The 22,317-nt window shown below is 34.9% G+C and overlaps 1 protein-coding gene across 2 annotated transcripts in view; it reads right to left on the reverse strand.

Annotated features, from left to right (window-relative positions):
- Positions 1-10,905: 10,905 nt before the first annotated feature.
- The window catches only part of PLPB (PAS/LOV protein B), a 92,168-nt gene continuing 80,756 nt past the window's right edge, over positions 10,906-22,317 (reverse strand). Inside the window, exon 8 of one of the 2 annotated variants that reach the window (XM_089788650.1) lies at positions 10,906-11,535. In XM_089788650.1, the coding sequence (XP_089644776.1) occupies positions 11,380-11,535 (156 nt within the window). In that variant the 3' untranslated portion in view covers positions 10,906-11,379. The remainder of the gene's footprint in view (positions 11,536-22,317) is intronic. The other variant, XM_089788651.1, reaches the window with a different exon arrangement.

The following is a 22,317-nucleotide window of genomic DNA, read 5'->3' on the forward strand; positions in this document are numbered from 1 at the left end:
TCCAATAAAATTCACCAAATAGGCTCAAATTTACCAACCGACAAATCCAAAAAAACTCATACATCCACCAAAACCAATATCAAGACACAACTTTAGATCAAGAAATAAAATACACCAGAATATCCTATAACCATTATGAATCCACAATATAATTAAGCCAAACATATGATTAAGCCAAATAGAAACCTAGAGAAAAATCACATGGCATGCAAAATGAGACGATGCCAAAAACACCCAAAATTAAAACACCTTGGAATTCAACAAAATCGAAAACCCATTAAGAAAACATATGCAAACTAAGGAAAATTAAATAAATTTGACTTCCAAGCAACCATGTAAAAACCAGCAGCATAAGAGTGCATGAACTTGCATTTCTAAATTCCTAAAAAATTAGAAATGCTCACCCACATCCAATTGGGTGATAAAAATGAGTAAAATAGAGGTGAACACTAGTTCTCCACTCCTTAACATTTAGCAATTGAAAGAACTGATTAAAAAAAATTTAAAGTAATTAAATCATAAAGCTGTACCTCGTAGCCAAAAGGGTAAAATGATAATTATCGTTGTAAAATAATAGTGTCGCTGAATTAGATGAAACCATCGGCATAGTGCATCAATCCCGATACGAATCCAACAAAATTGATCTCACAAACTCCTGTAACGAGCAAAACTCTGAATTCTCACAAGAGGTTTTTGAGGAATTTCCTCCAAAACCATGAAATAGAGAAGTGAGAAGTGAGAAGTGAGAATAAACTCACCTTTTAGCCAATATGTGCACTTTTATAAAGTGACATATAAATTAGATTATCAAAATAAAATAATCTAATTAGCTCCCTTAACCCAAATAAATCAAGTACTATTAATTACTTGGGATTTAACTACAATAAATTAGCGAGCAATAAAATAAAAATTAAATCAAATAAATTTAATCTAAGTCATTAAAAGAACATTTAATTTAATCTTTTTCGCATGAACTATGGAATCCTAAATGCACAAACAAGCTCATAGGTCTAATCATATAATGCATTATGAATATGAATTTATAAATTATCGGAGGGTTAAAATAACAATAAAAGATACAACGCCCATACATGGACGATATTGGCTCAACATGAAAAGTTTGATCACTAACTCCATGTGTCACTTCCAGGGATATAAGTTCTAATTAATTTAATTTAAATAACCCATTTTTGCATAAATTACTAAAAGACACAAGATAAATATTCATAGCACATAAATCAATGAATACAATATGGATAACTCATTTTCACTTATTTTAAGCATTTAATGATAGAATCAATATAATTACTCGACAACATAAATGATGCTCTAAACATACAAGTCAACATGGTTAAACACATGAGTAAACATTGTTGGAGGAACCTAGTCAAGTGTGATAGGAAAAATAATACATAGGGCAACCACTGATCACATCTCAAATAATCACATAACAACATCATGATATCATATCAATCTAGGTAATCAATGACACAAACCTCAGTGAAACCGCAAAATAAATCATGATCTCATAAACTAGGCATAATCATAATCTTCTAGCTATTGCAACAATGTAAATCAAATCACCCCAAGGGTGTAGACCACTGATGGGTCCCAAACATGATCACTCACAAAGCAAGATCATCAAGGTTGCATCCATCGAGATGACTTACAGAATTAAATGGGAGAGTCACTACAATTTGTAAGTATAAGATAGTTTATAAAATATACAAATTAGATTAATTAGAATCGAAAAAATTTATACCTTGATGCAAATCATATTAAGTATAAGGATAATGAATAAATATTTTTTCAACAAGGGAGAGATCAAAGGTTATCTTATTTGAAGTATGGAAATATTCACTTTCAAGTAAAGAACATTATATTGACTAAGCAAATTTCCATTTCTAAACACAATCTAACCATATTGGGAATTTGAGGGCATATTATGAGTATTTGTAAATGGGAACACTACAAGGGTATTTTTGAATAAAACAACAATGAAATCAACTACAAAGATACGAGTTGCAATTGTGTGATCACCAATGATATCTAATGTTGTGTACATATCATATCATGATTAAAACTTTCTTTTAAAATTATATGTATGTACATATTTGTACTTTATGGTTGCAAAGTTCATAATTAAGGCCATTATAAAGAAATAAATTTTGTAAATCCTTTCCTTAGCCTTAGCTCAATGCAAATTGTAAATTGTAGGAATCTAACAATACATGTACTATGTGTATACATCATGTATGTCTCGTTTCTACATACATTCATATGTCTACATCTTGTATGCTTCATGTTTATATGCATCATTTTGTATGCTTCATATATTCATACATTCATGTGTCTACATCGTGTATGCTTTGTGTCTTCATGTGTTTAATTTTTCTTTAAAGTGTACAATTTGTTATAGCTCTATTTTTTTGGTTGATCTAATAGAATAGCTATCTCTCAAAAATATCCCAAACTATATCATGTCAGTCCTTCTACTCTCTAAGGATATTTTATCTTTGATTGAGTAAAAAGTGAAATGTTTTCTTTATGGAGATGGTCATTGAATTTAAAACTCTCTACGAGTAGATTGACAGCACCAGGTCTCATCTACTCACGGTGGGTTGGATTCCTCGTGCCCTAGCTACCACTTGCCACTTGTTCCTGTGATCGATTGGAGATCCCGTGCCCTGTCCCACGCTTTTGACTGGTGATCTAGTGACAAAAATTTGTGCTCGTGCCCTACCGTAGCATGGCCAGGGTCTAGGCTACAGTGAACAGACAAGGAGCCCACATTTGGAGATGTTGTGATGTGACGTCGTGACGCCATGTGCAGGTTCTAGTTCATGCTCCATTCCCTCTACAGGTTGAAGTTGCGGTAAGCCATTTTACGTGGGCTATAACAAAGCCATTATACCCTGGAGGGGTCAGTTTGCAAGTTGTTGGTGCTTTTTCTGGTTGAGGCCCAAGTGTTTAACAAAATACCTCTGCAAGTAGATTATCCATTGCAAGACAAGATTGTGTGTGAACTGTTTGACATAATGTCGGGTATAGTATCTTCTTTGGTTTATTAGTATATGGGTTAATTTGCTCTGTTACTGGATCTTATCATGATTGCACGGGAAGTGTTTGACAGAATTTCGAACCTTTATCTGTATTGATTTTGGGTAGATTTAAACACAGAATGGCAGACCTTGGTTTGTCCACTTTGAACTCCCAATCCGACCCAATCATAGTTCAACAACTACTCGACCGCATGAAGAAAATAGAGAGTGACAATGCAGCCCTAAAGGACATTGTTGTTGATGCATCTTCGCTCTCTCTTAAGCTTTGTGACAAAGTGGTCAAGTTAGAAGCTGACAACATCATATTGAGAGATCAGATTGGGAACCTAACGGCAGAACTCACAAATCTCAAACAGTCAATTGAATCAAATATCAAACATTTTGCAAATACCTTCATCTCCAAAACAACAATGTTGAAATCCAATATTGGGGCAATTATAGAAAAACTTGTTGAACTAGATAAAATCAAGGATTAGCATACCGAAATGGTTGCGAAAATGAAACAGAAGGTGAAAGCATGGGCTTCTCTTTACATCAATACTGATAATACTACTACTCTGAGATTGAGCATAGAAAAGATTGTTCAAGGTAAGATTGACGACGAGAGAGTGCGGCGGGCACATGAGCTCAACTTGTGCGTTCGGGGTCTTTCACCCAATTCTGACCCTGCTGCTATTGGGCATGGCTTTCTCTCTGAGCAACTTGGCATCTCGAACATCACCTTGGATAGATGCTGGTTTCGTACGGGGGACATCCTTTTTATCAGATTCTTCTCTTTTTCGAATAGGCTTTGTGCCCTTAGAGCAAAGAGAAATTTGTTCTCTCTCCCCTCTAAAATTTATCTAGATGAAGATCTTACTAAGGCACAAGTTATAGAACTTAAACAGGCTTGAGGTATTGTGGCGGAGGCTAGACGTGCTAAAAAATGGGTTGTTATTCAAAATCTTAAGGCAGTGGTCTGTGATTCTCCTCCTATTGGTTGGGTAGAGAGGACAACCTCCAAATTGGCATGACCGTTCCGATAACAGTCTGACAAGAAGAGATGTTCTTCTCTTCTTGTCAACTGCTGGAATAGTAATGGCTCTTTATGGTCATTACCTGGCCTTTTTCAGGATGTGGTGGGGTCTTCAGATATTTTGGCCATTACTGAGACTCATGAGAGCCCTATGCGTCCTCTTCTAGGTTATCATGGTTATCAATAGTTATCAGTGTGTAGGGATGAGGTTCGGACGTCTGGTGGGGTCCGTGGGTCTGGGGGTGTTGCTTGTTTGATTCAAGATGATATTTCACGGTTACGTCGATTGTTCACTTTGATGCCTTTGCCAGATTTATGTGGGTCCGGATTGGTCGGCGGAAATATAGACAGAGAGATATTTTTATTGTTGTTTGTTATTTTCCTCTGACATCTTCTTCCTATGCTATTCATGACTCGGAGGATGGCGATCCTTATTTCGACCTTCAGGAGAGTATTTCACAGTTTGAGGCTTTAGGAGATATTGTTATTCTTGGTGATTTCAATGCTCGTACCAAGGATCGTCAAATCCCTTTACATGATCATGGCTCTAATTTGTACTACATTTCTGAGTTAGATCCAATTAATATGGGCCTGCAGCGCAGTTCGGAGGATGTTCTTGGTTTGTTCTTTGTTTACAGTCGCCACCTCCTCCAACTTTGTGAGTCTTCTGGGTTGTTGATCCTGAATGGTTTATCCTTTCTTCCTAGATTAGACCTCTTTACCTATTGGCCACACTATGGTGGTGCGAGTGTTGTTGACTATGTCATTTCCTCTCCTTTCATTTCTTCCATTCGCAGTTTCACCATTTCGCGTCTTCCGCTAGCCGATCATGCTCTTCTTAGCATTTCTATTTGCATTTCACCCCATCCTTCCTCGCCCTTGCTCTGCTTGACTAGTACTGTCTCCCTTCCTACTCGCTTCCATTACCCTGAGAATGATGGTGAGCTCTTTAATTATCACCTTAGGTGTCTTTTGTCACCTGCTAGTTTTGATGACTCGCTGGCTGCCTTAGACATGTTTGATTCGCTTGCTTCTACCATATGGGATTCTGCTCTCCTTTCTATTCCCCACCGTTCCCCTCTCTCTTTCACAGCTAATTGTCAGAATACCTGTCCTATGAATAAATAGTTTGATGCCAACTACAAAGCTTTCCATCGTGTCACCTTTGAGTTTCAGTCTCCTACCTTTACCCATCTGTGCGTTTCTTATCTGCATTTTCATCATAAGAAACGTTCCTTTGCCTCTTTTCAGTGCAGAACCCTTTGCTCCACGCTTATCCAGAATCCCCAGATCTTTTGGTGTACCCTTTTCCCTCGTTACTCCCCCCCATCCTCCACTCTCGACTATCGTTCTCTAACCTCCCATGTCAAGACGCTTTATGACATTCCTGGGCAGCCTCCTCTCTACTCCATTCCACCTCCCCACTGCCATTTGTTCACCTATTCTAGCATTATGGAGGCCATCAGATCTTTTAGATGCAGCAGAGCAACTGATGAAGAGGGTTTTCAGGAAGAACTTTTCAAACTTGGTGCTTCAGTTCTTGGATCTTACCTTCCTACACTCTTTAATAGAGTGGTTGGCACTAGGTTTCCTGATTCCTGGTCTAGACATGTTGTTTACCCTATTCACAAGTCTGGGCCTATTTCTGATCCAAGAAATTACATAACTATTATGATTGATCATACTTTTGCCAAACTTTATGCCACTGCTCTGAACACCATGTTATCTAGTGAGCTTGATAGATGGGGATGTAGGGCAAGAGTTCGGGTTGGCTTTCGGGAAAACTACCAAACTATGGATCATGTTTTTACACTACGGGCTATCATTGAGGAGGCTAGACACCACTCTCAGAAGGTCTATTGTTGTTTTGTGGACTTCTGTAAGGCTTTTGATTCTGTTCCTAAGTTGGCTTTATTTCAACGGCTTTAGGAGATTGGGATTTCAGATATGTTATAGACTGCTATTTTGAGACTTTATGAGAAGGTTACTGGTAGGCTTAGAACTCTGGAGGGCTTTTCTGATCCGATTCAGAGCACCATTGGCATGAAGCAGGGTTGTCCTCTTTCCCCTATACTGTTTGGCTTGTATATTGATGAATTGGAGGATTTCCTTATGAAATCCTCTCAACTAGGAGATGGGTGTTATTTACATAAGGTTTTGATCTCTATTCTCCTCTTTGTTGATGATGTCATTCTCTTGGCCTCTTCTCCCGATAGCTTACAGAGACTCCTTGATAGTCTTGCTTTTTTCTGTACTCAGCGATAGCTTGTGGTCAATTTATCTAAGACACAGCTTATGGTCTTTAACTGTTTAAAGACCTCTCATCTCCATTTCTTCTTCCAGGGGAAGGAGGTTGAGATTACTCCCTCTTACATGTATCTTGGTGTGAAGTTCTCAGGACCACGTTTCAGTTTGAGACCTGCTATTCAATTCAGAGTTAGTAAGGGTATGCCCTCCCTGGCTTTGCTAGAGAGACAATGCTTCAGGCATCATTTTCAGGATATTTCGTCCAAGTTGTCCCTTTTTGACTCCTTGGTTCGTCCGATAGTCCTCTATGGTTATGTGGTTTGGGGACCTTCTCTTATTACTTCTGATTGGGCTTCTATTGAGCGGGTCCAAACACTGTTGTTGTGTCGTATCATTAGGTGTTACAGATTCACCCCTCACAGCATTGTTTTAGCGGAGTTTAGTGCTCATCCTCTCAAACTTGCCATTATTTTTTACTTGATTTGGTTTCTTCATCAGCTTCGTGGTTTTATGGAGACTACTGCTGACCGACATAGATACTCTTTTTTGGCATATTGTTCTTCGGTGGAGATTATGAGATCTGACACTTTTGCTAGATCAAGATGTTGGTACACTCAGGCCACCTCTTTGTTGGGTTCGATCGGGATTGAGATTGATCATCTTCCTCCCTATCAGTTTTCGCTGGATGCCCCAGCTCATCTTCTTCCCTCTCGTCAGGAGTTGAATGAGCATGTCAGACAGGATATCTATAGGCAGTACATTACCACTACTTAGTGTCATCCCCTGGGTGGTTTGCATCTTAAGATGGCCTTCTATGTTGAGCATTTTTTTGTTATTTAGGATGGTATTGTTGTTCCCCTTGCCTATCTTTATCGGCCTTGGAATCATGCATTACGGTTCTCTTTGGGCTCTTTTAGGGTTGGTTCTCATCATCTCAGGGCTCGAATTGATCACCATATGGATCAGGCTAATCGATTATGCTAGTTATGCACTATGATGGAGGTTGAGACCAAGATTCACTTCATATTTCATTTTCCTCATTACTATGAGATCAGAGGGAGATTCTATTGCCTTTTCAGAGACTGTTCTTCTCTCTCGATGTTCTTCAGTTATATTGATCAGCGATGTTTAGCACTTTATCTTCAGGGGGCCACCCATCTTCGAGAGAATACCCTACAGTCCTTTCATCAGAGACAGACTTCTAATCAGCTCATTACCACCTTTTTCTCTCCCTTGTCTCCTCTGCGGGGTTTGAAAAGGCCTTCCACTACTTCACATTCCAGATCTGTCAGACATTGTACCAGTCTCTACAGGCAGCATCAGTCCTTTAGGGGTTCTTCACGACATCCGAAGACTATGGATTGTCTACAGATGTACCTCTCTATTACGGATTTCTTTGTGACAATGAAGGACCCTTAGTCCTTGCCTTGTCTTTCTTTCTTCTTGTTGCTTTGTTCCTTTTCAGTCACCGTTTGGTGCCTTTGCTTGGTTGGCTCTTCTATTTGTATGCTCAATCCCATAAACCGTTTTGATTCTTCGTGGACATTAATAATTTTATCTTATTTCATTTTAAGATCATGAAAGACTTATTGCTCACACTTTAAATAAAACATATATGAAGTTGAGTTGGCAAATTATGATGTGACAAAAGATGGATCATGAATAAGACTCAATCTTTCTTGAAAACAAGAAAAAAATGAGTTTGAGGGAGGAGGACTGTGATGTCCTCATTTCCAAATAAGTTTTAATTAATTAATTAATTAAAATTTTAATAATATTAGATTATTATAATGATAATATAAATATTATCATCTATTATTATATAAAAATTATATTATATAAATTTAAGATATAATGATTTAAATCATAATATATATGTATGTATGTATGTATGTATGTGTACATCTGTATGTATATGTATATATATTAAAATTGAAATATTGACAAACATGTATACAAATATAGAAAAGTTCAAAACGACAAAACAATCTGAAATTATGTAAGAGCACCAATCAAAGATACAAATTTGAGAATGGCTTTCTTTTTTTATTGAAGAATCTAGGTTGATTATTAGTCTAAGAAGGTCAAACTAGCCCAAGCAACTTACAACCAATTTTGGCAAGATATAAACAAACTTACATTTGCACCAAGGGTGATTAGGACGATCTTCATCGGCGTCTCTAGAACAAGGCTCAAGTCACAAATAAAAAAATTGCTTGTCATTTCAACGTTGAAGATAGATGAAAACAATGTTGATGCAGAAGTACATAAACAATGTTGACCTTGGAGCACATCAGACAAGTGTCGTGAGGTGTCAGTTAAACATTACTGACTGAGAAGTTCAATCAAGATTCGCAGCAAAAACAAACACATTTGGGACATATTTTGGTCATATGAGGATTGTTTGGCATGTGTGTAGAGAAGATATCTAATCTAGAAAAAATCAAGCATAAAGAACATGTATTTGAGGAGTGTAAACAGAAATAGAGAAAAACATAAATTCAAATTGCATCACTGTATTTAAAAACCCTTGGTTTGATAATATACTGAAGAGTTGAGAAAATATATTGAATGTTACTATCAATTCATAATCCTTACTTCAAAACTTTTCATTTTACTAGCATTGAGTCCATTGTATTGATTTTTCTTTTAAGATATTAGACTCTTTATGACAATATGGAATTTGAACACATTTAGCTTTAGGCCCACAGTTTTATCGTGGTTCAACAGAAAAAGGGCTTAGCCTTACAGGTTGGTAGTTTAGCCAAATAAGTGTGAATTATCTTACTATTAGAGCATTTATGGGTTCTCCCCCATCTCGCACCTAAATAAGACATTTAGGTACTAGAAGACAAATTGCTTGTCTCCAAGATGGCATGTTTTTCTTGTCTAAATAATATTGTTGGCAATTTGAGTTGTCATATCCCCATTTTAAGATAGAATTTTAATAACAATTAGATAATACAATGTTATTAAATAAACAATGATAATAAAATTATATTAAAATTAATATCAAAATATTAATCTAAGAAATAATAATTATTTAATAATAATATTTAGTATGATATTTTAAATAATTGAAAAATAATTAAATTTCAATGAGTAAATAAAGAAATAAATTAAATGCAAGAATATTGTAAAAAGTATGTAAACTTTCTAAATAGAATTTAATAATAAAAACAAATAAGTAAATAAATAATATAACATAGAATAATATAAATTAACTAAATCTAATAAAAAGTCGAGATGTTTAACAAATAGATATGACTTTTTAAAATTAAGATATTAAAGGAAGGAGAATTTATTTAGAGGGAAAAAAAAAAGAGGAGAAGAGAGGAGTCAAAAAAGAGAAAATGGAAGAGGAAAGTATTATGAAAAAAATAAAGAAGCGACTTTCTGAATAGGTATCAATGATATTGAAAGGACATGAACCTTTGAAAGAGGTATAATTATGAATAGTTGTGACTATTCAAAAATATTATAATTATAAAGTATTGGAGTTTTTCCAAAGGATTTTATTTATGAAGTGTTGTGACTTTTGTAAAAGAAGAAACAAAAGTATATTTTGTCATTTTCTTATAATTAAAAAATAAAGAATTTTGAAAAGTAAATATAGAGTCGAGATAATCTAGAAGGAATAATTCATTGATAAAGCCAAGCAATGACTAAGGATAGAGCCACATGAACCAAGAAAATAAGAAGGTAAGAAATATGTGTTTGAAGACATTCTTAAGATTGGGGTTAAATTAGAGAGTAGAATAATATAGTTATTTTTGTTATTGGTGTGATTCTAACCACTATTTGGCAGAAATTACTTATCCCAAACTAACTCTCATAATGAAGACATTACACGCCAAAAGAAAATAGAAAAGATAAGAAATAAGATGTTCTACAACTGATTATTATGCTAATTGAAAGTGTCCATGATTTATAACCATAAAAAAAAAAAAAAAAAAAACGTTAAAATAAAGATCAATTTGTAGCATTAAAGATATGGTCTCATTAAAGCATGAGGTTCCAATTGGTAGACAACGATAATAATTTACAAATCCTTGTGGAACCACAAATTTAGCATACAACTTTGACTAGGGAACTTTGAAAACAGGAAAAGGAAGAACTGGAGGAGGAATAAGGATGTTCCATAACCATCGAGTTCCCAAAAGCTAACAAAAGCTAACAAAAGGACTAAATTTTATTTATATACAGCATATGATAAGATTTGGAGGGTTAGATTCCTATGCAAAATTTATATGGTAGAACAATGAATATGGAAATGGTACAATTGCATCTCATGATTTATTAAACCAATTTAATATTACATTAGGTTTTCTTAGGTTTTCTTACTTTCAAGTCCAAATGCCACCGTTTACAATATGGTAGAAAGGAAGGAATCACACACACTGTCTTCATTTCTACAAGAGCACATAGACAATTCATTCTCTTCTACCAGTGAGATGAAAGGAAAGCACAAGACAGCAAAACTGAAACCCTTTGATGGTGTCTTTGCTTAATGCCCATACTCGAGAAGATGATACCAAATTTTCCGAAGTTCCATAAATTAGACTCGGTAAAGTACCAAACTTTAGGAAAGTAAAAGAATAAATATATTTCAACGTGAACCTGTGCAATTAATGCTACCTGCCTTTACAGTGTATTTGTAGGGCAATCCTAGGACACGATCAGTTATTTCAACATTTATCGTATCCAGGAAAAAAAAGTTGCCACATCTCTTAACCAATAGTAAGATCCTCTTGTACAATGGATGTAAGATACCTGTCTTGAAAGCTAAGGATATGTTACTATCTTTGTACTGAGTTAATTGGCTTCAATTTATGGTGTAACTAATATGACATAAAAAAAAATTCTCAGAAGCCTTGAAATGTTGATTATTGTCTTCCACATACTGGATTCTCTCAGAGAGCTATTTCAATTAAAGGCCTTCAATATATTGAATGTCAATGGAGTACATTTCCACCAAAGTTTTGGAGAATAATGTTACATAGAGCATTTCAGCTCGTGCTATAGAATTCTCTAAAAGTACAGATAATATCTTTGTTATCTTGAGGGTTCAACACCTAGTAAGCTGCGGACAGCAACCCGAACTGCACCTACGGCTCCAAGCTGTTTCATGTTTAATGTCATACCATTATCTGTTTGCTTCTCTTCTTCAATATCTGTGATATCTAACTGAACGCCAACATAGAAAGCTACCTGTTAAAAAAATCCCACATTAAATTAAGATGAAACACAGTGTTGGTTTGGCAAGCAACAACCACATGTACACAGCATAACAAATGATAAATCATATCTACAGAAACAAGTCCAGATAAAAATAATATGAAACGTGCATGTTTGATAACTGGTGTATGGATTTTTAGTTCAATGAGTCTTATTCATAGAATCTCTTTCTGTATGCTTACCATAAATATGCACTATGCAAGTTACCTGCAGTGTGTAAGAAAAATAAAGAACTTTGACTATGCAAGTTAACAGCTTTTGGAATCAAATCTTTTAAGATAAGCCTTGCAATTTCCCAGGAATTTATAGCATGAAAAAATGACTACCAAATAAAAAACCAATTGTAATAAGCAAGGTTTAACTACAGTTAGCATATCAACATTCACAGAGATTAACAAAATACTAAATGTCACCGGGAAAATCATAGAATTTGTAAATCAAGTTTATCAGTCTGTTTTTGTGAACCATAAATCTATTACCTTGATAAGTTTGGGCGACATCTTTTTCAGATATTCAACCAGTTCTTTGCCTTTACCGATGCCTGTAAATCTGTTGAATTTGTTTCGACTTTCAAGGATTAGCTACTGAAAAAGCAATACCACTAAACTTGTATCCTTTTCCTGCTCTGAATTGGTGTACTTGTTTGAAATATTTATTAAAGTAATTAGGTTAATCACCTAATTAACTATCCAATTAAGTCCTTTAATACTTTATTTAGTTCATTACATTTAATATTGCTTTTTCTTTTATTAAATTGGGCTACTTTTAGCACCTGATGTCTCATTCATTATGATGTGACCACTTGTCAAGTTCTCTTTTAATCTTCCTCTAGAGTTTTTTCATCCTTTCTACAAGGATTCATTGTATTTGATAGTAATCACTAATCTTTTGTGAATCAATAAAACTCAGGTTGTTGAGGAAATCTATCTTGCTTGATCTCCATTTGTGACAAGAATTTTGCTTGCAAGTGATTCATCGGCTTGTGAGGGGTTGAACAAACAACTTAAACATGATATCAAAACTTCAAATCTACTATGTTCCAATCCAAGGTTTGAGAGATCCATTATTGAGCAATCTTCTCATGTCTCTTCATTTTTAGAGGAAAAACTACTCAACCCCTAGGTGTAACTTTTTCCATTTAAATTTTGACGTTTAAAGTAATAGATACATTGATAAAAATAAAAATCGCTTTTCTCTTCGCTTTCTAACTCTTCATTATTTTATTTTGCAGATGCATGGTGGCAAAGTTCAAGTGGAAATACCACAGATTTTTTTTAAATCGCCCTCATAATCTTATGCTAGCCTTGTAGTTCATCCAATTGTGAGCGCAATTGGAGCTTGTTTGAGGCCATCCACTCTAACAAGAGCAACAAATTAGCCCAAAAACACCTCAATGACCTTGTCCTCATGCAAGCTTCTAGGACTAGACCCTCTCGTTGTACCTCTCCCTTAGTTTTTACTAGAGCTGAACGAGAAAGATGCAACTGTTATGATGTATTTACTTTTAGTTTTACAGAGACTATTTACCATTTTGCTTCCATCCATTACATTCCTCATGAGAATGCAATTTCGTACCCATTTTGCATTTAAATATATCTAGAATCAACTTATTTCTTTTGAGTTCTCATTAATTGACTCATTGGACACATCTTCTCATTGAATTTTACAAAAAAAAAAAGAAGAATTGTTTATTAAATTTATCTTGAGTTTTTGCCAAAAAAAGTTTTGCTTACAATGACTAGGTAGCACCAGAGCAACCTCCATTGTTTGCCAAGGATGACATTAATGTTTTGGAGAGGTGGGCTATGGAGGGTTTGGATTAATATAAGATGACATTGAGGAGGATGAGGAGGTTTAGGATGATGAGGAGTCATTGCTTGTACTAGCAACATCTATATCCAAGATGGAAGTCAAGCCACAACCTATCATGTTGAGCGAGGATGCACAACCACAGTGGACTCCTAGGACTAGACCCTCTAGTTCCCCCTCCCCCCTAATTTTTACTAGAGTCGAGAAGAGAAGATGTAATTTTTTTAGGTATCTACTTTTACTTTTACAAAAAAAATTTACTATTTCAATTTTACTTCTGACTATCAAATTACCTACTGCCAACATTCCACATGAGGATACCATTTTATACCCAATTTCCATTTAAGTGAATTAAATATATCTAGACTCAACTTGTTTCTTTAATGTACTTATTTACTGACTCGGTAGATCCATCTCATTGGATTTTGCAAGAAAAATGCATTTCTATTTTAAACTAAGCAAATTTTCGAGTTGTTCATTTTTTTGGAGAGTTTTTCAACCTTTGTGAACTTTTGCTTTAGACAGGTTTTTCAACTATGCTTTGTCCTAGGTTTAACATCAATAGATATTGCAACTTTTCCACATATTTATGCTAACCTTTTATCTCCAAACTTATCAAATCCTCCATTCTACCTGTTAAGACTAATAAACTTTCTTCTTATCACCGGTCAGGTGATTGGAACACCCACTATCAACCAGCCTAGTATATTTGCATAAAAAGAAACCAACACCATCATTGATTTTCATTGTCCCTATCAGTTTGCAAGGTACCAAACATCTTAAATCCTTCAAAATTATTCCTTTTATTATCAATTCTCAGGGCCATGAAGCGTACTTCATCACTTGAATCATTTTGATCTTCATCTTCTGAAGAACTAGTATCCTTATAATTTAGCCTTTTTAAACTTCTCATTTTTGTTACCATATTGGATTCTCCAAAAGGACATTGAGAAGCATAATGGTGAATTCTACCACAATTCAAACACTTAGCAGGTAACTTACATATAAATTTTCCAGTGCCTTTCTTCTACCTTCTTATAAAGTGTTCTTCGACATCTTCAAAACCATCAAGCTTATCAACGCCATCCTATATCTTCTTGCCATGTTGAATACACCACCCTCTTTGGAACATCCTTGTCAAACTCTCATTTCATGTCATTAAAGTACCATACAATTGATCTAATAATTATTTATCCAAGTCATTTCTTTCCTCGATGGCAGAAACTATAGCTTTTTGGAAGACATCTAAGAGTTTTTTTTTCACAACTACATCTTTTATTTTTCTCTACCAATACCTTTGATGCCATTTACTACTTATACCCAAAGCATATAGTTAGCAAAGTCTTCATCTTTAGCCATCCTCAGAGTTTCAAATTTGATTCTGAAATTTTGCATCCTCATCCATTTCATCCTATTGTCACCTTCATATGTCATTGCGTTTGTATCTAATTTCTTCAGCACTAGTGCAATGCATCAACTCTACAAGTTTTGGAGTCACAAGTTCATTCGTGATGGCATTTCTTGTTTTTCCATTATTTTGATATGCCCTGATCTCTACAGCATCTGTAGGATGACCTGCAAGAGAGTATAACCATTTTCAACTAAGCTCAAAACACCAAACCCAAACGAGGATAAATGTGCTCCATTCTTACTTTCCAAAGGATGAAGTTTGAACCGTCAAACTTAGGAGCCTTATGAGATCCATCATTTTCCATACCAGACCTTCCTCAAGCAGGTAGCTTACTCCAGAGAAAATTTTCTCTTACACTGATTGTTGAACACACCTAGAGACTAAGAGGGGTTGGGAGAGGTGTTGAAGTATAGCATCAGTTGAGGTGTTATACTCATTACATTGAGTATTTGTATTCATGATTTATATGAACATTGTTTTATGTCTTATATTATTGATAAGAATAATATATATCATTTATGTAATATAATATATATTATATATTATTATATAATAATATATTACATATATGGTTAATATATTAATATTATATATATGCTTAAAGGTGAGTTATACATATAGTTAATTAAAGATGATTAACTATAGGGACATGTCTCTTCAAGAGACATGTCTCCACTCATATTCATATGAGATCCAAATCTGAATTTGGAAATCATCAATCACATTGGCAATGTTAGTACACTTGCAGAAAATGATCCTGTTACTTAACATGGTATCAGAGCCAAACTACAAGTGTACGGAAATAAAGAAGGAACACATTAGATGACAAAATGAGTAATGGGAGAGACACGATCTAATGCTGAGAGAGAAGCAAGATTACAGAAATAGATATTTTTCTATTGGCAAACAATAATATCTTGTCTATTCAAACCCAAGCTCATCACCCAATATTTGGGCAAAACAATAAACAATGGTGGAAGGTGTTTTATATATTTTAAAAACCTCTGGGGGAAAGGATGATCATCGGTTAAGTCCACTACTTCATGCGAATACAAGGAGTCCAAATTCATTTTTCCCACCACAGAAATTAAAAAAAAATTCATCTTGTCTGCTTTCGAAAATTGGTTTTCAAAAAGTCGGGAAACAAATACTCAACAATGAACAGTACAAGAAAGTGAATAAATCATCTCCAGCATATATGATGTATTCACAGAGATATTGATACAGGAATATACTCAGCCAATGGAAAAATACACTGCAACGTAAAGGAATCACATATATAACTAAGGTAGCAAACAGAAATTAGTATATTGGAGATGTGATTCGCTCAGTCAAGGAAATACTAATGGTGTGATACGTATGTATGCATTTACATAAAGTTTTGACTTATGTAAAATCGATGATATGAAACTATGGACACTTGCGGCAGTAATATCACAAGAAAACTAATGAGTTGGGATTACATTTAATTTAGAGTTCGTCAGCGTCACATAAACACAATGATGAGGACTGTCCATTGGCACATAACGTATGACACAGATTATATATCGTAAGGAATTTTTACAAAGTTGGGTGTCATTACTCTTAAGGAAATTGGATCCTAGTCTCACTTTCTCTTTCTTTCACAATTTCATACATTTATCTACAGAGGTGGCAGCTAGTTTGTAGGTTTCAACTTTACACCTTGTAAATTGCATTTTCTCAACAACTTATACCCACATTCAAACTCGGTGTGTACTGGCATTTAATCAAACACTTGACATACATGTGTTAAACCAGTCCATGCATTTATAACTTTTATGTCATGGATAGCATTACTCCCAAGCACTCCTCTGCATTGTTTTCATTAAAGCATCGCAGGTTGTATAAAGAGGTTGCTAACTGTCACGTTGGCATGTTAAGTCAATTTGTTTGGTTGTCGACTTAGCAGCCTAGGTGCTGGCTTAACAGGCTGATGGACCTTGAATGGAGACCAGCTTCCAACCAAAACAATGCATGCAGGTTGAAAAATTGTGTCACTTCAAACAAAGTAATTCACCAAGTATTGACAAGGTTCTGCTGATAAATACTACTGTTCAGAAATAGGCAATGTTAAGACACTCACAGTAATCAGTAAATGACGATATATATGGCGATCAGAAAATAATGTGTTAACGATTAGCATTATAAGAATTAGGGAGAAAATAGAAGTACATCAGGGTAGCTCCATTATGGGCCAGAATAAAATGGTATAAGAAGTATCAAATATCAAATCCTATGAATGGTAATAAAGGCAAATGTACAACACATTGTCCTTTTCATGCCTTATGTATTTGTTAATATTTCCAGAGCACATTTCTTTAAAACCTAATGCAAAATAAATAGATAACCACATGAATGGATCCATCATATTCTCAACAATCAAAGTTCCATTTGATGAATGGAGGAAAATAGTCAAAAACCCATCGCAGAAGGGGCAAAGGGGAGAACCACCAACATGGAAGGATTTGCACGGATCTAATAAGGAAAGAAGAATATTCAAAATAGAAATGAAGGGAAGGTATTATGAGAAAAGCGCACATTCAATGCATATTAATGTCCCACCTGCTCCATGCAATGACGACAGTCAAGGGACATACAAATGGAGTTCAAGGTTGAATACATGTATATATAATTAAAGCATACATTTAATAATAGCAATACTCCAATACAGAAGTAAGGGATCGGGCAACTTTAAAAGAATAGTCGCAATCGAGGACATTGGAGGAGATCAACGAAAACTTTAGGACATGATTAGTATACAGCCTGATACACTCGAAGAGGCATCGCTTCACAATGAAAGCATTTCTAGTGAGGTTCAAGGTAATATATGTAATAAACATACAAATCACTAATTGGTAAGTATAAAGGTATGAGTTCATTTCACAAATATTGATTTCTATGTTCAATGTTTATTAGATATGTTTTTTTATATATTCGATTATTTTGAAATACTTGTCATTTCAAATGGACAAATATCTAATAAAATAAAATGCATATATATGTGATCATATTTTTTAATTTAATAATTTGACATTATTTTATGTAAAAGGATTAGTTGATGTGCACCAAGATTGTAATATAATTTATTATGAATATAAGTGAATCCTTACATTAAATTTTTATCTATATTTAAATAATCGTATATTATTACGCAGAATTATTCAATATCCTTGAGTATTTTATTTAAAATATAATAAAAATCAATGAAGTCTCTCTCTTATTTGTATTAGATGTATTTTTATAAGAGCTGTGTGCCTTGAATTTTTCCTCTGAGAATGTTCTTGTAGGAAAAGAGGAAGATTGAGATTCAAAGGGAGACAAACATTTCAGGTAATCTTGAAAGAGAGGAAACATGTAGAGGATATGATTCAGTCAACCTTGGTGATCTTGATCATATTAATTCAGAGAGAGTAAACCACATTGTGATAGATTCACCAATGATATAAATTTGGAATGCAAAGATTGCAAGATGTCTGTAATATTGGTTTAATCAAAAGATCAAACAAATACCTTTGCATGAACAAAGGAAATTTGAGATGTTAATGAAACTTTAAAGAATTTATTTGAACCATCTACAAGTCTCTCCTTGATGACATATGAGTTCTAGATTCATTCACGCGGCACAATTATCCTCAATCAAGATATTGGTGTATCATGGATGAGTTTAAGAAAATGGAAGGACATGTTTGCTTCTACTATTAAGCTTAATGAATGTTTGGAGCTTCAATGGATGAAAAGAGCAAGTTGGAACTTAGAAAGAAATTACTATATTTGATGTGATTTAAAAGTGTTCAACGATATAAGAGTGGGAATTTTACATTGTGGGGGGGAATAATAGCCAATGTTTCATTCCCACTTGAACCATTCTTAGAAAAGGAGATGTTCCATGACCCTCATGGGCAGATAAGTACTTGTATCTTTTACATTTATCTATTCATTTATTTGTAATTCTATACATACTATAAGGGTTATTGGCTTTGATCTTTTCCTTTATGTTTGAGAATATTTTTACAAGAAAAGAAGGTTGGTACTTTACATATGCTACCAAAATTGTGCAGACTCGATCTAATGATAGTACTTCCAAAGACCCTAATGATCAAGATGGATAAAATAAGGCTCTCATATTTGATGATTGAGATTATGAGATTCTTCTACATTACGAGGGAGTATGACACTTCTCCAAAGGCAATGCAGGAGCTTAGAAGATTGATACTCAAAGGGAGTCTAGAAATACATGTGAGTGATTGCATTATGTTGATGGGCCTACTACGTATATCATGAGGAGTGATTAGTTCGATAGGCATCCTTGGGTAAAGAGAGTTTCTAAGGAAGTAACTAGAGGACCTAACTTCCTAGGATCGATGTTTAGCGGGAGAAATTTTGAGATACAATCCTTTGTGGATGATATCTTCTCTTTGAGGAGAATTTCTAAGAGAAATTCTTTATAATGCACTCTACTCTATGAGAGAGAAGTATGAGGTGAAAACCCTTTGTACCACTCTCTGACTGGGTTCATGGTGGTTACCATTTCATATATGATATGTAATGAAAGGTGATGATCTTTCACTGACATATATAAACAGAAGGTAACCATTATAAGATGATGATCTTATAAATGGTAGACCTGTTATCATGGTTCTTTGTCCCAGATTTTGCCGGACACCATGATAACAAACAAACAGAAGGTAATTTTTGTAAGATGACGATCTTGCAAATGATAGGCCTATTATTATGATAGTTTTTGTTTCGGATACACTGGAAGTCATTGATAATGAAAGCATTATAATTACTCTAGATATTGTTTCCGACAATTAGAGATCATTATATATGTTATGATAGTGTTCATAACATTGTGATTGTAGTTATTTGACAAGTCACCATTTCAGAGTGTTAAAGTCAAATAATATGTTGTGTATAGATATCCTTGATACTGATATCTCATAAAACGTTTTTTTGTGACTTCTCCCTTGCTAAGAGGGAGTGTTGAAGTATAGCATCAGTTGAAGTGTTATACTCATTACATTGAGTATTTGTATTCATGATTTATATGAACATTGTTTTATGTCTTATATTATTGATAAGAATAATATATAATATATATTATATATTATTATATAATAATATAATACATATATGGTTAATATATTAATATTATATGTATGCTTAAAGGTGAGTTATACATATAGTTAACTAAAGATGATTAACTATAGGGACATATGAGATCCAAATCTGCATTTGGAAATCATCAATCACATTAGCAATGTTAGTACACTTGTAGACAACAATTCTAGTTACTTAATAGAAGGGAAGGGAGGTGAATCAGTCTTCAACAATGTAGGATTTTTACTTTAATTTCACCACATGTAACTTTAATCAGCAAAAGTGAAAGATAAAACAATCAATACCAATACACAAGAGAACACCAAATTTACATGGAAAACCCAATGAAGGAAAATTTGTGGTGAGAATATGTTCCAATATAGGAAAAGTATTAAAAGAGGCTCATTGGCGGACTTGTAGCCAAGACTCGCTATCTTAGAGCAAGATACAGATGACTTGCTGCAAACAATTGCCATCTCCAAGAAAGATACAGAGGACCTCTAAAGGAGATTTGTCATCTCAATGCAGGATAGAAGAAATGAGTTACAATGAATATCCCTAGTACAGGAGCACCTTAGGGAAAGGCAATCCCTAATATCGATTTTCGCTTGTAGATGGTCTAGCCAACCATTCACCTAACAAGGACTAATCATGAAGTCCCAAGGTGTGTTTAGTGTGTGTGGATAGGTTTGAGCCTAATTCTTGCTCTTGGTTAAGTTGATAAGGCCTAGTTGTTGTTCTAAGGTCCTAGTAGAGTCAAACTTGGTCAAAGTTGCAAAATACCTCAAAAATGAGGGATAAGTGTTAAAATGTGGTCCATAGGTGTTTTTGGACCAAATTGGATGGACATGAATCAAACTCGACAAGTTGGGAGTGATATAAGGTCATATTGACAAAGTTGACAAAAGTTCCCCATGACAACTTTGCAAAGTTGCCATGGTAACATTTCCTCAAATGTCGGAGGAAGCATTCGTTAGGCTTGAAGCTCGACCTTAGGGTCCAGACAGGTAGAGCTGGAGTATTTAAGCTTATCCAAACCCTAATCATGGGTGGTGGACATTTTGTACGGACTATATCAAAGAAATTGAACTGACTGCTATGACAGTTTGGGTGTTTTTGGCTTTCATCTATACTTCAATGGATTGAAAGGCTGACTATTTCAATTGAATAAGTTAAGGTTTACCATGTCATTAATCTGTGCATTGTTATTTTGGTGTTTTGGAACAATCTACTACTGTTTTGTAAATATTCTTGTTTTCCCAATTTTGTTGTCGTATACATAACTATTTGTGTGAAAATGTCTACAACTTAAGTTCCAACTGTGGGACCTTGAAGTCAAGAAGTATACACTGTATATTATGTAAATATGGAAGGAGTTGATTGGAGTCAGTTTAGTATTTTTGCAAGCCCTAGGCAAGCCTAGAGTAGTTTGGCTAGGAAATGGAACACTTGCAAGATAGTTTAAGGGAGTTTGCTTGATTGATTTGAGCCAATCTTGCTTGGGGCAATGATGTTGATGTAGTCAAGTGACCAGATGCCAAAGGAGAAGATCTGAGGAGAAGATCCAAGTACATTGTGAAGACAAACAAGCAAAGTTGTTGTCATTGCCCTAAAAACCCTTAAAAGTAGGGTTTTTCAAAAACGTACAATACAAACACTTGTAGGTTAAAACCTATAAAATCCTTGAGTCTAGGTTGATGTGATGAAAAACTTAGGAGACATCAAAGGGTCTTGTTAAGACAATTTTGGAGTTATTCCAGTTCCCTTGTTTGTAGGAGGCCTAATTGGGGCTCATAGGGCTGCCAGGCCTAATAGTGCCAAACTTAGATTTTGAAGTTTAAACCGTTGATAGATGGTGTAGAAAAGTTGGGAAATGATCAAGAACCTTATGAGGGTGGTCGAAGCACCTATTTGCCTTGTTGGGGACCAAAGGTGTGTCTAGGTGCTTGTTTGTGCCTATAGAGCATAATTGCAGTTTGAAGGCTTAAGAGGGTATGTTGAATTAATTGGGTGAGTTTCTAGATTGGAGAGGACTAGGAAGAGATCCTCTAGGGTAGGGTATGGAGAAAGAACCCTAGGAAGGCTAAGAGAAAGCCTTGGATAGAGCAAGAAAGATCTAGGTGTGAGGAACTCCCCATCAATCCCTTCAGCATAATGCTTCCAACATTCTCCTTTGAACGTAGATGACTTTGACATTAGGTCTCAAGCAACCATTATCAATTAAGTTCCACACCTTCCACCACACACTTGCCTCCTTAAATTTGCATCTTCCACGTCTCACACATTCCATGCTCTCTGCAACTAATTTGGCCTTCTATATATACTAATTCTAGACACAATGCAACACCGCGGAACTTAATCACTGCTATGTGATCACATAGAGATGTTCCTTGAATAACCAAAATCATGCCCAA

This window comes from Cupressus sempervirens, chromosome 6, assembly GCF_028749045.1.
Source record: "Cupressus sempervirens isolate cs-2001-9-10 chromosome 6, ASM2874904v1, whole genome shotgun sequence".
Taxonomy (NCBI): domain Eukaryota; kingdom Viridiplantae; phylum Streptophyta; class Pinopsida; order Cupressales; family Cupressaceae; genus Cupressus; species Cupressus sempervirens.